We start from the raw sequence: 13,761 nt of genomic DNA, 5'->3' as shown, positions 1-13,761 counted from the left end.
TGTGGGACACTGGGGGGTCCCTGGGGGGACATTGGGTGTGTTCCCAGGGGGACACTGTGGGACACTCGGGGGGCACTGTGGGACACTGGCGGGTCCCCTTCCCGCGCTATCTCGCTCGTCCGCCAGGGGGCGCCACAGGGCCAGCGAGGCCCCGCCCCGTGTGACGTCACTCGGCGCCCCGCCCCTTTGCCGCGGTGCGTTGTGGGCTCGCAGAGATGGCGGCGCTCAGCGCGGGCCGGGCGGCGGCGGCGGTGAGCGGGGGACGGGACAAGGGCGCTGAGGGGACTGAGGGCACGGAATGAGCGGGGACATCGCTCTGGGGTGGGACATCGGGTATGCGGGAGCCGGACAGGGTCAGGGGGGTCAAACGGGGTCTGACCTCATCGTTCTCTGGGCTGTGAGGGGTCACTGAGGGCTGGGAAGGTCCGTGAGGGCTCAGTGAGGGCTTGAGGGGGTCAGTGAGGGCTGGGAGGGTCAGGGAGGGGTGAGTGAGGGTTGGGAGGGTTTGGGGTGGTCATTGAGGACTGGGGGGGTCCGTGAGGGGTGGGGGCGTCAGACGGGGTCTGGGGGGGTGAGTGAGGGGTCAGTGAGAGTTGGGGGGGTCCGTGAGGGCTTGAGGGGGTCACTGGGGGCCGGGCAGGGTGAGTGAGGGATCAGACGGCTCTGGGGGTTCAGTCTGGGGGGTTGGTGAGGGGTCAGACGGGTCTGGGGGGGTCAGTGAGGGGTCATTGAGGGCTGGGAGGGTCTGGGGGCGTCAGTGAGAGGTCAGACGGGTCTGGGGGTTCCGTGAGGGGTCAGTGAAGGTTGGCGGGGTCGGTGAGGGGTCAGACGGGTCTGGGGGTTCACTCGGGTCTTGGGGGGTCAGTGAGGGGGGTTCAGTCGGGTCTGGGGGTTCACTCGGGTCTGGGGGGTCTGTGTGGGGCCGAGTGTGAGGTGAGGGCCGGGGGGGTTCAGTTTGGGGATGGACGAGTTTCAGGCTGGGTTGTGGGGGTGTCATTTCGGGGGTGGCATTTTTGGCTCGGGGAGGGTTTTGGGGGGCTGGGGGGCACCCCCTGCCCCTGGCGGGGCTCTCTGACCTGTGGCACCCGCAGGGGCTCCTGCGTGCCCAGAGCCTCGGGGCATGGCGGGCGCTGGGCACCTCGGCCACCCTCCTGCAGCAAGCCCAGGCCAAGGTGAGCAGGGGATCTGGGGGGGCCAGGGAGGCTCAGGGGGGAACTTCTGACACCCCCAAACTTCCTGAGAGGAGAGAAGGGGTTGGGGGGGTTTGGGAAAAGCTCAGGGGAGGTTTGGGTGGGACATTGGGGTGATTCCTTCTTGGGGAGCACGGTGGGGTTTGACATCCCTGCGGAGGTGGCACTTGGGGACATGGCCAGTGGTGGCCCTGGCGGTGCTGGGGGGGGGTCTCTGGGGTTTTTCCCAGCCAGAAAATTCCCTGATTCCTTGGGAATATGGCTGAGGGAAGGGCTCAGCCCCAAGTGTGACCTTGAGGCACTGCCCTTCCCTCAGCTCTGCCTCCTGGTATTTCACATTTGTGCTCTGGACATTTGATTCCAGCTTATTTAAAGCTCCCCATTTGTGACTCTCAGCTTTCCTTCCCTCCCTCCCTCCTTCCTTCCTTCCTTCCCCATTCCCACTGGCGGTTTGGAGTTTCCCTGGCATTGCTGGCAGGGAATTCCCTGGGCTGGGATTGGGGGGTTCCTGCTGGGAGCAGCTCCCACAGGGAATTCCAGGCTGGGGAAGGAAGGGAAGGGGTGGGTGGGACATCCCAGGAGTGATCAGTGAGGTTCTCTTGTGGTCTGGGCTACCAAAATGGAGTTTGGCAAATTCCAGGAGGTGCTGAGGGCAGGGAGAAGGAATGAAGGGATTCAGGAGCACTGGGGTGTCCCTGGATATGGGGCTGGATAATGGGAAAATTCCTCCTGGAAGGAGAAGGGAGAGACCTCATCCCTGGAGAGATTTGGGTGGGATATGGGGGAGATTCCTGCTAAAAATGCCTGTCCAAAATTCCAGGAGTTCCTGAGAGCAGGGAGAAGGAATGAAGGGATTTAGGAGCGTGGGGCTGTGCTGGGATATTGGAGAAATTCCTCCTGGAAGGAGAAGGGGAGAGTCCTCATCCCTGGAGAGATTTGGGTGGGATATTGGGTCTATTCCTGCTCAAAATGCCTGTCCAAAATTCCATGGGATCCTGAGGGCAGGGAGGAGGAATGAGGGGATTTAGGAACAACAGGCCGTGCTGGGATATGGGGTTGGATACTGGGGAAATTCCTCCTGGAAGGAGAAGGGGAGAGTCCTCATCCCTGGAGAGATTTGGGTGGGATATTGGGGCAATTTCTCCTAAAAATGGCTGTCCAAAACTCCAGGAGTTCCTGAGGCCAGGGAGCAGGAATGAAGGGATTTAGGAACACTGGACCATGCCTGGGTATTGGGGAAATTTCTCCTGGAAAGACAAGGGGAGAGTCCCCATCCTTGGAAAGATTTGGGTGGGATATTGGGAAATTCCTGCTAAACATGGCTGTCCAAAATTCCAGGAGTTCCTGAGGCCAGGGGAAAGAAGTGAGGGGATTTAGGAACACCAGGCTGTGCTGGGATCTGGGAGAAATTCCTCCTGAAAAGAGAAGCGGGGAGTCCCCAACCTTGGAGAGATCTGTGTGGGATATTGGGGAAATTCCTCCTAAAATGGCTGTCCAGAATCCCAGGAGTTCCTGAGGGCAGGGAGCAGGAATGAGGGGATTTAGGAGCACTGGGGTGTCCCTGGATATTGGGGAAATTCCTCCTGGGAAGAGAAACTGGGAGACCTCATCCCTGGATTTGGGTGGATTATTAGGGAAATTCCTCCTAAAAATGGGTGTCCAAAATTCCAGGAGTTCCTGAGGGCAGGGAGAAGGAATGCGGGGATTTAGGAACATGGGGCTGTGCTGGGATATTGGGGAAATTCCTCCTGGGAAGAGAAATTGGGAGACCTCACCCCTGAATTTGGGTGGGATATTGGAGAAATTCCTCCTAAAAATGGGTGTCCAAAATTCCAGGAGTTCCTGAGGGCAGGGAGCAGGAATGAAGGGATTTAGGAGCACTGGGGTGTCCCTGGATATTGGGGAAATTCCTCCTGGGAAGAGAAACTGGGAGACCTCATCCCTGGAGGGATTTGGGTGGGATATTGGGGAAATTCCTCTTAAAATGGCTGTCCAAAATTCCAGGAGTTCCTGAGGGCAGGGATGAGGGGATTTAGGAACACGGGGCTGTGCTGGGAAATTGGGGAAATTCCTCCTGGGAAGAGAAACTGGGAGTCCTCATCCCTGGAGGGGTTTGGGTGGGATATTGGGGAAATTCCTCCCAAAATGCCTGTCCAGAATTCCATGGGATCCTGAGGGCAGGGATGAGGGGATTTAGGAGCGCGGGGCTGTGCCGGGAGCTCTCAGGAATCCCTCTGGGCAGAGGGACAGGCGGTTCCTGGCAGGGCTGAGCAGAGCAAGGGCCCTCCATGGTGTCGGGTGTGCTCAGGGCTGGTGCCACCCCCGGTGGCCTCGGGACAGGGACAGGGACAGCTCCGCCCTGCGCTGGCTCTGGCCCCTCAGGACAAGGGTGCCCAGGGACAGGAGGGATTTGGGGAGGGGGCTCAGCCTGGAGAAAAGGGGGATCAGGGGGGACCCTGTGGCTCTGCCAGGAGGGGACAGCTGGGGACAGGGACAGGACAAAGGGACACGGCCCCAGGCTGGGCCAGGAGAGGTTTGGATGTCCCCGGGGGTCCCTTGGGAGGACATTGTGGGGACATTGTAGGAGTTTTCCTCCTGTCCAGCCCTGCACAGCTGTGGAGTCCCCATCCCTGGGGGATTCCCCACCCTGTGACACTTGGGGACAATGCTCAGTGGTGGCCTTGGCCCTGCAGGGCGTTCCCAACGCAGACACTCCATGTCCCCGTGTCCCTGTGGGTGTGATGTGGCTCAGGGCCCCGGGGGTCCCTTTGGCCCGGTTTGGGGCTGGTTTGGGGTGACCCCGCTGTGTCCCTGCAGTCCCACAGGGCTGAGGGGACATTCCAGGTGACAATGCTGCCGGGGGACGGCGTGGGCCCGGAGCTCATGCACGCTGTCAAGGAGGTCTTCAAGGTATGGCATGGCCAGGGGACAGCAGCAGCAGCTGGCCCGAGTGTCCCTGAGTGTCCCTAAATGTCCCTGGGTGTCCCTGGGAGTGTCCTTGGTGTCCCTAAATCTCCCTGCTTGTCCCTGCACGTTCCTGAGTATCCCTGAGTGTCCCTGTGTATTCCTGCCTGTCCCTGAGTGTCCCTGAGTGTCCCTGCCTGTTCCTGAGTGTCCCTGAGTATTCCTGAATGTCCCTGAGTGTCCCTGCGAGTCCCTGCTAGTCCCTGAGTGTCCCTGCATGTTCCTGCCTGTCCCTGAGTGTCCCTGCATGTCCCTGTGTGTCCCTGAGTATTCCTGCCTGTCCCTGAATGTCCCTAAATGTCCCTACAAGTTCCTGAGTGTCCCTGCATGTTCCTGCCTGTCCCTGAGTGTCCCTATGTGTCCCTGAGTGTCCCTGTGTATCCCTGAGTATTCCTGAATGTCCCTGAGTGTCCCTAAATGTCCCTACGAGTCCCTGCTAGTCCCTGGGTGTCCCTGTGTATTCCTGTCTGTCCCTGAATGTCCCTAAATGTCCCTAGAAGTCCCTGAGTGTCCCTGCATGTTCCTGCCTGTCCCTGAGTGTCCCTGTGTGTCCCACAGGCAGAGAGGGTGGGTCGCCATTCCTGGAGGGATTTGGGATAATTGGATTTGGGATATTGGGATCATTCCTCCTAAAAATGGCTCCCCAAGGTAGTAGGGGAATCCCCATCCCTGGGGGGATTTACCAGCCCTGTGGATGTGACACTTGGGGACATCCCAAGGGGTGGCCTTGGCAGTGCTGGGGTCACCTCAGAGGGTTTTCCCAAGGGAAACACCCCATGATTCCATCACTGGCGCTGAGGGGACCCCTCCTGTCCCCGAGCACGGCCCTGGCTGGCTCAGGGCTCCTGTGGTGTCCCCGTGTGGGGTGACCGTGGGTGGCCCTGTCCCTGTCCCTGTCCCAGGCTGGCAATGTCCCCGTGATCTTTGACGAGCACCACCTGAGCGAGGTGCAGAACACGGCGTCCGAGGAGAAGCTGGACCGGGTGGTGGACTCCATGAAGGAGAGCAAGGTGGCCCTCATTGGTGAGCACCTGGCCCTGGCCCTGGCCCTGTCCCTGTCCCTGTCCTCCCCTTGACCCCGCAGGCTGTGCCAGGGGAGGGTTTTGTGGCATACTGGGACAATTCCCCCGTGTCCTGACCCCGCTCTGTGTCCTGCAGGGAAGATCCACACACCCATGGAGTACAAGGGAGACCTGGCATCCTATGACATGAGGCTCAGGTGGGGAAAATTAATTAATTAATCATTAATGAGTTATGGGCGAGAGGAAAAGGCTGAGGGATTCTGTGTGGGCTGGGAAACAAAATTTCAGTGGGACCCTGAGGGGTCCTGCAGAGGAGGTGACCCCAATTGTGTCCCCTGGGACTTGCAGGGGACAGTCACTGTGGATAAAACATCAATTATTAATTAATGAGTTATTGGGAAGCAAAACTCCGTAGCCTGGAGCTGCCCCTGCTGACTCATCCTTCTTCCCTGGAAATTCTGGAGATGCTGGGGTGGATCCCAGAATTTGTCATTGGAAAAACCCCATTAATTAATAATTAATGAGTTATTGGGAAGCAAAACTCCATAGCCTGGAGCTGCCCCTGCTGGCTGATCCTGCTTCTCTGGAAATTCTGGAGATGCTGGGCTGGCCACCAGAACTCATCCCTGGGAAAACCCCGTTAATTAATAATTAATTAATGAGTTATTGGGAGGCAAAACCCGTGAGGGACCATCCCTGGCCAGGAGCTGTCCCTGCTCACCCTGGGGTCCTGCAGAGGGGAGGTGGCCCCAGTTGTGTCCCCAGCGCCCAGAGGGGACACGGTGACCCTGGAGCAGCCCCGGTGACCCTGTCCTTGTGTCCCCGTGTCCCCGTGTCCCCATGTCCCCGTGTCCGTGTGTCCCCGTGTCCGTGTGTCCCCGTGTCCCATGTCCATGTGTCCCCGTGTCCCATGTCCCCGTGTCCCATGTCCCCGTGTCCGTGTGTCCCCGTGTCCCCCAGGAGGAAGCTGGACCTGTTTGCCAACGTGGTGCACGTGAAGAGCCTCTCGGGCTACCAGACCCGGCACAACAACCTGGACCTGGTGATCATCCGGGAGCAGACGGAGGGCGAGTACAGCTCCCTGGAGCACGAGGTGGGACAGGGGACAGCCTGGCACAGCTGCAGTGGCACCTGCACGGGGCACGGCTCCAGGGGCTCCTCAGAGTCCCCAGAGGGGCTCCAGGAGAGCTGGAGAGGAAGGGGGGAAAAAAGGGGAAAAAATGGCAAAAGGAGTGGTTGGATTTTAGGGATAGGGGTCAGGGATTGTAAAACAAGGGGACAAGGGCTGGAGACAGGAGCCAGGGAATGGCTTCCTCTGGGAAAGGGGAGATGGGGCTGGGATCTTGGCAAGGAATTCCTGGCTGGGCTGGAATTCCCAGATTTGCTGGGGCTGCCCCTGGATCCCTGGCAGTGCCCAAGGCCAGGCTGGATCCACCTGGGATAGCAGGAGGTGTCCCTGCCCATGGATGAGATGGGATTTAAGGTCTGTTCCAACCCAACCATTCCAGGATTCTGGAGCTCTTTTGCTCTGGGAGAGCTGGGAATGCTCCCCTGGAGAAGGGAAAATTCCAGGGAATCCTCAGAGTGCCTGCAGGGGCTCCAGGAAAGCTGGAGAGGGGCTGGGGACAAGGCCTGCAGGGACAGGAGCCAGGGAATGGCTCCCACTGGGAAAGGGGAGAGTGGGCTGGGATCTTGGCAAGGAATTCCTGCCTGGGCTGGAATTCCCAGAGAACTCCTGGGAATTCCCAACCCCTGGATCCCTGGCAGTGCCCAAGGCCAGGCTGGATGGACTTGGATCCCCCTGGGATGGTGGGAGGTGTCCCTGGGTGGGATGGGATGAACTCCAAGGTCTCCCCAAGCCACCCCATTCCATGGTTCCCTGATTCCCTGCTCAGCACACTCTGGAGCTGCCTGGAGCAGTGGGATTGGGGAACATTTTGGGATAGGAACACACCCAGCCCCAGGGAGCACTGGGGTGGCTGCAGCGGGGACAGTGCCTGGCACAGGGGACGGTGGCACTTGGACATTGTCCTGGGTCAGCCCTGGCCAGGATGGAGACACCGGCGGGGAGGAGAACTGCACAGAAAAGGCAAATCTGGGCTGAGACTAGAACAAATTAATAATTAAAATGATGGGAATAATTCCATAATTGAAACAAAATTATGATAAGAACAATTTGATAATTGAAACAAAATTGTGATGATGATAACAATTCAATAATTGAAAGAAAATGATGATGATGAGAACAATTCAATAATTGAAAGAAGATGATGATGATTAGAAAAATTCAATAATTGAAACAAAGTGGTGGTGATGGTGATGAGAACAATTCAATGATTGAAACAAAATGGTGATGATGATGATGATGATAACAATTCAACAATTGAACCAAAGTGGTGATTTTTAGAAAAATTCAATAATTGAAATGAAATTATGATGATGATAAGAGCAATTCAATAATTGAAACAAAATGGTTATTATAAGAAATATATAGTAATTGGAACAAAATTTTAATGATAAGAAATATTTAATTGTAAAAATCCCGGTGATAAGAATTAATAATAATTTAATAATAAATACGTGTAAGAATAAAATAATAAATATAATAATAATAAAATAATAAAAATAATAAATAAAAATAAAATAATAAAAATAAAAATAATAATTTAATAATAAATACGTGTAAGAATAATCGATATAATAATACATGTAACACATAGTAAATATATGGTGATTTTTATTAATAAATTATTTAATTTATTTAATAAATATTTAATAAATTATGGTGAATAATAATAACTAATAGTAATGATAATAATAGTACTAGTAATAATAAATGTAAGGAGAGGGAAGGGAAGATAATAAATATTAATATTAATAATAATGATGATGATTATGATAATGATAATAATAGGGAAGGGAAGATAAGTAATAATAATTATGATTATAATAATAGGGAAGATAATATAATAAATAATAGTAATAAAAATTAATAATAATAAAACTAAAATTAATAATTATAATAAAATTAAAATAATAATAATAATAATAATAATAATAATAATAATAATAATAATAATAATAATAATAATAATAATAATAATAATAATAATTTAAAATAATAATAATAATCATTTAAAATAATAATCATTTAAAATAATAATAATACCACCAATAGGGCAGGGAGGAGAGGCGGGGCGCGGGGCCAGCGGGGGTGGCGGTGGCCGGGCTGTGACAGCCCCGCTGTCCCCAGAGTGCCAAGGGCGTCATCGAGTGCCTCAAGATCATCACCAGGGCCAAGTCCCAGCGCATCGCCAAGTTCGCCTTCGACTACGCCACCAAGAAGGGCCGGGCCAAGGTCACGGCTGTGCACAAGGCCAACATCATGTGAGTGCCACTGTCACCCCTGTCCCCTCGGCTGTGTGAGTGCCACTGTCACCCCTGTCCCCTCAGCTGTGCACAAGGCCAACATCATGTGAGTGCCACTGTCACCCCTGTCCCCTCGGCTGTGTGAGTGCCACTGTCACCCCTGTCCCCTCAGCTGTGTGAGTGCCACTGTCACCCCTGTCCCCTCAGCTGTGCACAGGGCCAACATCATGTGAGTGCCACTGTCACCCCTGTCCCCTCGGCTGTGTGAGTGCCACTGTCACCCCTGTCCCCTCGGCTGTGTGAGTGCCACTGTCACCCCTGTCCCCTCAGCTGTGCACAAGGCCAACATCATGTGAGTGCCACTGTCACCCCTGTCCCCTCGGCTGTGTGAGTGCCACTGTCACCCCTGTCCCCTCGGCTGTGTGAGTGCCACTGTCACCCCTGTCCCCTCAGCTGTGCACAAGGCCAACATCATGTGAGTGCCACTGTCACCCCTGTCCCCTCAGCTGTGTGAGTGCCACTGTCACCCCTGTCCCCTCAGCCGCAGCGGGGTGACCCCAGCGTGACCCACAGGGCTCCAGGACATCTGCAGTGGCAGGAGAGGGGGAAAGGGCTTCAAGGTGGAAACAGAGAGGTTGGGGTGGGGTCTTGGCAAGGAATTCCTGGCTGGGCTGGAATTCCCAGAGCGGCTGTGGCTGCCCTGGATCCCTGGCAGTGCCCAAGGCCAGGCTGGAGCAGCCTGGGGTGGTGGAAGGTGTCAATAAACTACAAGGTCCCCTTCCACCCAAACCATTCCAGGATTGTGGAGCTCTTTTGCTCTGGGAGAGCTGGGAATGCTTCCCTGGAGAAGGGAAAATTCCAGGGAATCCTCAGAGTGCCTGCAGGGGCTCCAGGAGAGCTGGAGAGGGGCTGGGGACAAGGCCTGCAGGGACAGGAGCCAGGGAATGGCTCCCACTGGGAAAGGGGAGATTGGGCTGGGATCTTGGCAAGGAATTCCTGCCTGGGCTGGAATTCCCAGATTTTCTGGGGCTGCCCCTGGATCCCTGGCAGTGCCCAAGGCCAGGCTGGACACTGGGGTTGGAGTGAGGGCCATCAGGATTTCCCTGGGATTTGGGCTTTTCCCTCATTCTGCTCCCAGCCAGGGGTGAGCAGACCCTGACCTGCAGCTGATTGATCACATTTATTGATAAATCAGTGTCCAGGTATTCCCAGGGCAGCAACTCTGTCCCCATGGATTGTGGGATCATTGGCTTGGGGTCACTCCTGCAGAATCCCAAGCTCTGGAATCATTGATGGGAGCACCTGGACAGCTCCTCCTGCACCTCCCACCTGGGACAAATCCCCTTCCCATCAGGGAGAGGGGGGAAAACCAGCGTGAGGACCCCCAAAGGGTGTCACAGATCCCAGTTCCTGCAGGGTCCCTGCAGTTCCTGCTGGATCCCTGCAGCCTTTGGGATTTCTCTGCTGTTCCCAACCCGTCCTGGTGTTCCCTGTGCAGGAAGCTGGGGGATGGGCTGTTCCTGCAGTGCTGCAAGGAGGTGGCCGAGCTGTACCCCAAGATCAAATTCGACACCATGATCATCGACAACTGCTGCATGCAGGTGAGCCACGCCCCCGGGCCACACCCCCGACCGGCCACGCCCCTGAGCGTGTCCCCATCCCTTGTCCCTGTCCCTGATCCCTTCCCAACCCCCCCTGAGGAGCTGGAACCTCCAAGCCTGGGCACACCGAGCCCACCTGGCCCCAGGTTTGTCCCCGTGCCGGGCAGGAGCCCCCCCAGCATTCCCAGCATTCCCAACATTCCCACCTCTGTCCCACCTGGGCCCCAGGGCTATCCCAGTGCTGCTCCTGGGGGGAATTTGGGGGGATCTGGGGACCTGGGTTCCTGCAGCCTCACTGGGGCTGGCTGTGTTTCTGTCCCCAGTAATTCCCCTTTAAATCCCTAAAAACTCCCCTCCAGTCCCTAAAAACTCCTCTGTCCCCTCTCTGCTGCCCCAGGCAGTTGTGCCAAGCATGGAATGATCTGGGTTGGAGACACCTCAGATCTCATCCTGCCCCACCACAGCTGGGCTCTGCCCCCTGTCCCAGAGCGGGGCTGAGCTTCCCCCCAGCTGTTCCAGGCCCCATTCCCATTCCCATTCCCATTCCCATCCCAGCTGGTGCAGAATCCCTACCAGTTTGACGTCCTGGTGATGCCCAACCTGTACGGGAACATCGTGGACAACCTGGCAGCGGGGCTGGTGGGCGGCGCCGGCGTCGTGCCCGGCGAGAGCTACAGCGCCGAGTACGCCGTGTTCGAGATGGTGAGGAGGGGTGGGCGCCCCAGGGGCACCCCAGGGCAGCGTGCCCACGGCTGGCAGGGTGGCACGGCCCTGTCACCGTGCCCCGTGTCCCGCAGGGAGCCCGGCACCCCTTCGCCCAGGCCGTGGGCAGGAACATCGCCAACCCCACGGCCATGCTGCTCTCGGCCTCCAACATGCTGCGGCACCTCAAGTACGTGCTGGGCTCTGAGGGGGGGTTTGGGGGGTCTGGGGGGCTTCTGAGGGGCTGACCCCTGCTTGCCCCCCCGTTCCAGCCTGGAATACCACTCCAACATGGTCTCGGACGCGGTGAAGAAGGTGATCAAAGGTGGAAAAGTGAGTGCGGGGCAGGGGTAGGGCTGGGGGTGCCTGGGTCACCTTCTCTGGCTGCTCTCTTCTTCCCAGCTGCAGTTCTGTTCTTCTCCTCTTCCCAGCTGGAATTTGGGTTCTTCTCCTCTTCCCAGCTGGAATTTGGGTTCTTCTCCTCTTCCCAGCTGGAATTCTGGTTCCTCTCCTCTTCCCAGCTGGAATTCTGGTTCCTCTCCTCTTCCCAGCTGGAATTTGGGTTCCTCTCCTCTCTCCAGCTGCAATCCCAGGCCCAGTGCTGTGTCCAGCCCCTGTGGTCATGTCCTGGCTCAGGAAGGGCTTCTAGCAGGGCTGGGGGATCCACCATGGCCTTGTCTCCATTTGGGTTCTCAGGAGGGCTCTCGGGGACCTTCTGCAGCCCCATTCCCACCCCAGCTCCTGGCAGGGCTCTCAGGGACCTTTCCGTGTCCACCCAGGCCCTGCTATGGTTCTCAAGGGATGTTCCACAGCCCCAGTGCAACCCCAGGGCTCTCAGGGACTTCTCCATGTCCCCATTCCCACCCCAGGTCCTGGCAGGACTCTCAAGGGACATTCCACAGCTCCGTTGCCACCCCGTGGCTCTCAGGGACCTGTCCACGTCCCCATGTCCACCCCAGGTCTGGAATGGTTCTCTAGAGATGTTCCACAGCCCCATTCCCACACCACATCCTGGCAGGACTCTCAGGGATGTTCCAGAGCCCCATGTCCACCCCAAATCCTAACAGGGGTCTCAGCAATGTTCCATGTCCCCATTCCCACCACAGGTCCTGGCAGGGCTCTCAGGGATGTTCCACAGTCCCATTCCCACCCCAGAGCTCTCAGGGACCTGTCCATGTCCCCATGTCCACCCCAGGTCCTGGCAGGGCTCTCAGGGACCTGTCCATGTCCCCATTCTCATCCCAGGGCTCTCAGGGACGTTCCCACGTCCCTGTTCCCACTGCAGGTCCTGGAGGGACTCTCAGGGATGTTCCACAGCCCCAAATCCCAACAGGGCTCTCAGGGACCTGTCCATGTCCCCATTCCCCCCACAGGTCCTGGCAGGGCTGTGGAGGGTCCCTGCTGTCTCTCTCTGCTGTCCTGTCCCTGTCCCAGCCGTTCCCTCGTTGTTCACCAGAGCCTTTCCCCCGTTTCTCCCCTCCCTGTGTTGGATTTGCAGGTCAGGACCCGGGACCTGGGCGGTTACTCCACCACTTCCGACTTCGTCAAGTCCGTCATTGACAACCTGCACCCCAACTATGGGGCTTAGGCCCCCCTGCACCCCAGCTATGGGGCTCAGCCCCCTCCCCAAACCCCTCCCAGCCCCCCCAGGGAGGAGGGAACCCCAAGAACCCCTCCCCATCCCCACAGGAGGCGCCCAGTGCGGAGTTTGGGGTTCCTGGGCGGTTTTGGGGGGATGGGGCAGCACCCCCAAATCATAGGCAGCTCCTAGGGACATTGGGACCACCCGCCATGGCTCTGGGACCCCCAGTTCCCATGGGATCCTCATTGCTGGATTATTATCCCTGTGGGACCAGTGGGATTCTCAGATCCCTGTGAGAACAGAACCTTGGACCGTGGGACCCCATTCCCATGGGATCATTTTGACTGTTGGACCAGTGGGATTTGTGGGATCCCTGTGGGAACAGGACCTTGGGCCGTGGGACCCCATTTTCCCAGGGGATCCCTGTGACTATGGGACCCCCCCTATTCCTGTGGGGTCATTCTGACTGTTGGACCAGGGGGATTTGTGGGATCCCTGTGGGAACAGGACCTTGGGACCCCATTCTCCCAGGGGATCCCTGGGGCTGTGGGATCTGTATTCCCATGGGCCCCAGTGACCCCATTCCCGTGGGGCCCATCCCGTGCAGCTTCCAGCAATCAACAAACAGGGTGGCACCCCCCACCCTGCGCCCCCTTGGCAGCTGCTGGCACAGGGTCCCCGTGCCATGGGGTGACCCTGGCACACTCCAGCCGTGGCACAGGGTGGGAGGTGACCCCGTGCCCCCCAGTCCATGGGGATTGGGGACCTGGGAGCCGATCCCGTGCCGCGGTGCCCGCGGGGCCAGGCCTGGTGCCCCCCGGGCTGTGCCATCGTGTTGTGCTCTGTACTCTGCTTTGCTAATAAAGGGTCCAACGCTTCCCTGCAGCCCTGCCCTGCCCTGGGGCACCCGGGGCCGCTGAGCTGGGGGGGGGGGGCAATGCTGGAACCAAAGCCCAAACCAGAGTCTGGGGCAGAGGGGCCAGCACCAGCAGCCCCTCCACACGTCCCCGAGGCACAGGGACAGTTTTGGGGGTGCCGAGGGCTCCAGGGAGCCCACCCCAGAGTGCCACAGCCCAGCTGGGGCCGGGGGGACCCCACTCTGGCAGGGCCCCTGCTGGTCCCCCCTAACCTCCCGTCTCCTTGCAGGTGCGCACGGCGGACATGGGGGGCTACTCCACCTCCATGGATTTCACCCAGGCCGTGATAGATGCCCTGGAGGTGCAGTGACCTCAGCCCCGCCCCTGGCGACTCCAATAAAGTGGCCTCAGGTGTGACCGTGCTGCTGTCAGCGTCCCTCGGCCCGGGCAGGCTGCTGGTGACAGGGTGACCCC

The 13,761-nt window shown here is 57.5% G+C and overlaps 1 protein-coding gene across 2 annotated transcripts; it reads left to right on the top strand.

Annotated features, from left to right (window-relative positions):
- Positions 1-202: 202 nt before the first annotated feature.
- Positions 203-13,704, top strand: IDH3B (isocitrate dehydrogenase (NAD(+)) 3 non-catalytic subunit beta). 2 transcript variants are annotated; one of them, XM_036382131.2, is made up of 12 exons: positions 203-251; positions 1,092-1,172; positions 4,008-4,100; positions 5,057-5,177; positions 5,313-5,373; positions 6,137-6,269; positions 8,430-8,563; positions 10,044-10,146; positions 10,702-10,848; positions 10,944-11,038; positions 11,121-11,181; positions 13,577-13,704. In XM_036382131.2, exons 1-12 carry the CDS (start codon positions 216-218, stop codon positions 13,655-13,657), a joined length of 1,146 nt encoding a protein of 381 aa, XP_036238024.1. In that variant the 5' UTR covers positions 203-215; the 3' UTR covers positions 13,658-13,704. The 2 variants fall into 2 exon arrangements, with proteins under 2 accessions (XP_036238024.1, XP_036238023.1); XM_036382130.2 differs by lacking the exon at positions 13,577-13,704 and adding an exon at positions 12,347-13,308.
- The last annotated feature ends 57 nt before the right edge of the window (positions 13,705-13,761 follow it).

Source organism: Molothrus ater, chromosome 4, assembly GCF_012460135.2.
Source record: "Molothrus ater isolate BHLD 08-10-18 breed brown headed cowbird chromosome 4, BPBGC_Mater_1.1, whole genome shotgun sequence".
In the NCBI taxonomy this organism is placed as follows: Eukaryota; Metazoa; Chordata; class Aves; order Passeriformes; family Icteridae; genus Molothrus; species Molothrus ater.
This window is presented reverse-complemented; position numbering and strand designations above follow the sequence as displayed.

Bases quoted from the DNA above. Each gene is read 5' to 3' on its own strand.
- IDH3B (XM_036382130.2), top strand. From the start codon at position 216: ATGGCGGCGCTCAGCGCGGGCCGGGCGGCGGCGGCG. The intron at 8,564-10,043 runs GTGAGTGCCACT...TTCCCTGTGCAG, and splicing joins GTGCACAAGGCCAACATCAT to GAAGCTGGGGGATGGGCTGT. The intron at 11,039-11,120 runs GTACGTGCTGGG...CCCCCGTTCCAG, and splicing joins AACATGCTGCGGCACCTCAA to CCTGGAATACCACTCCAACA.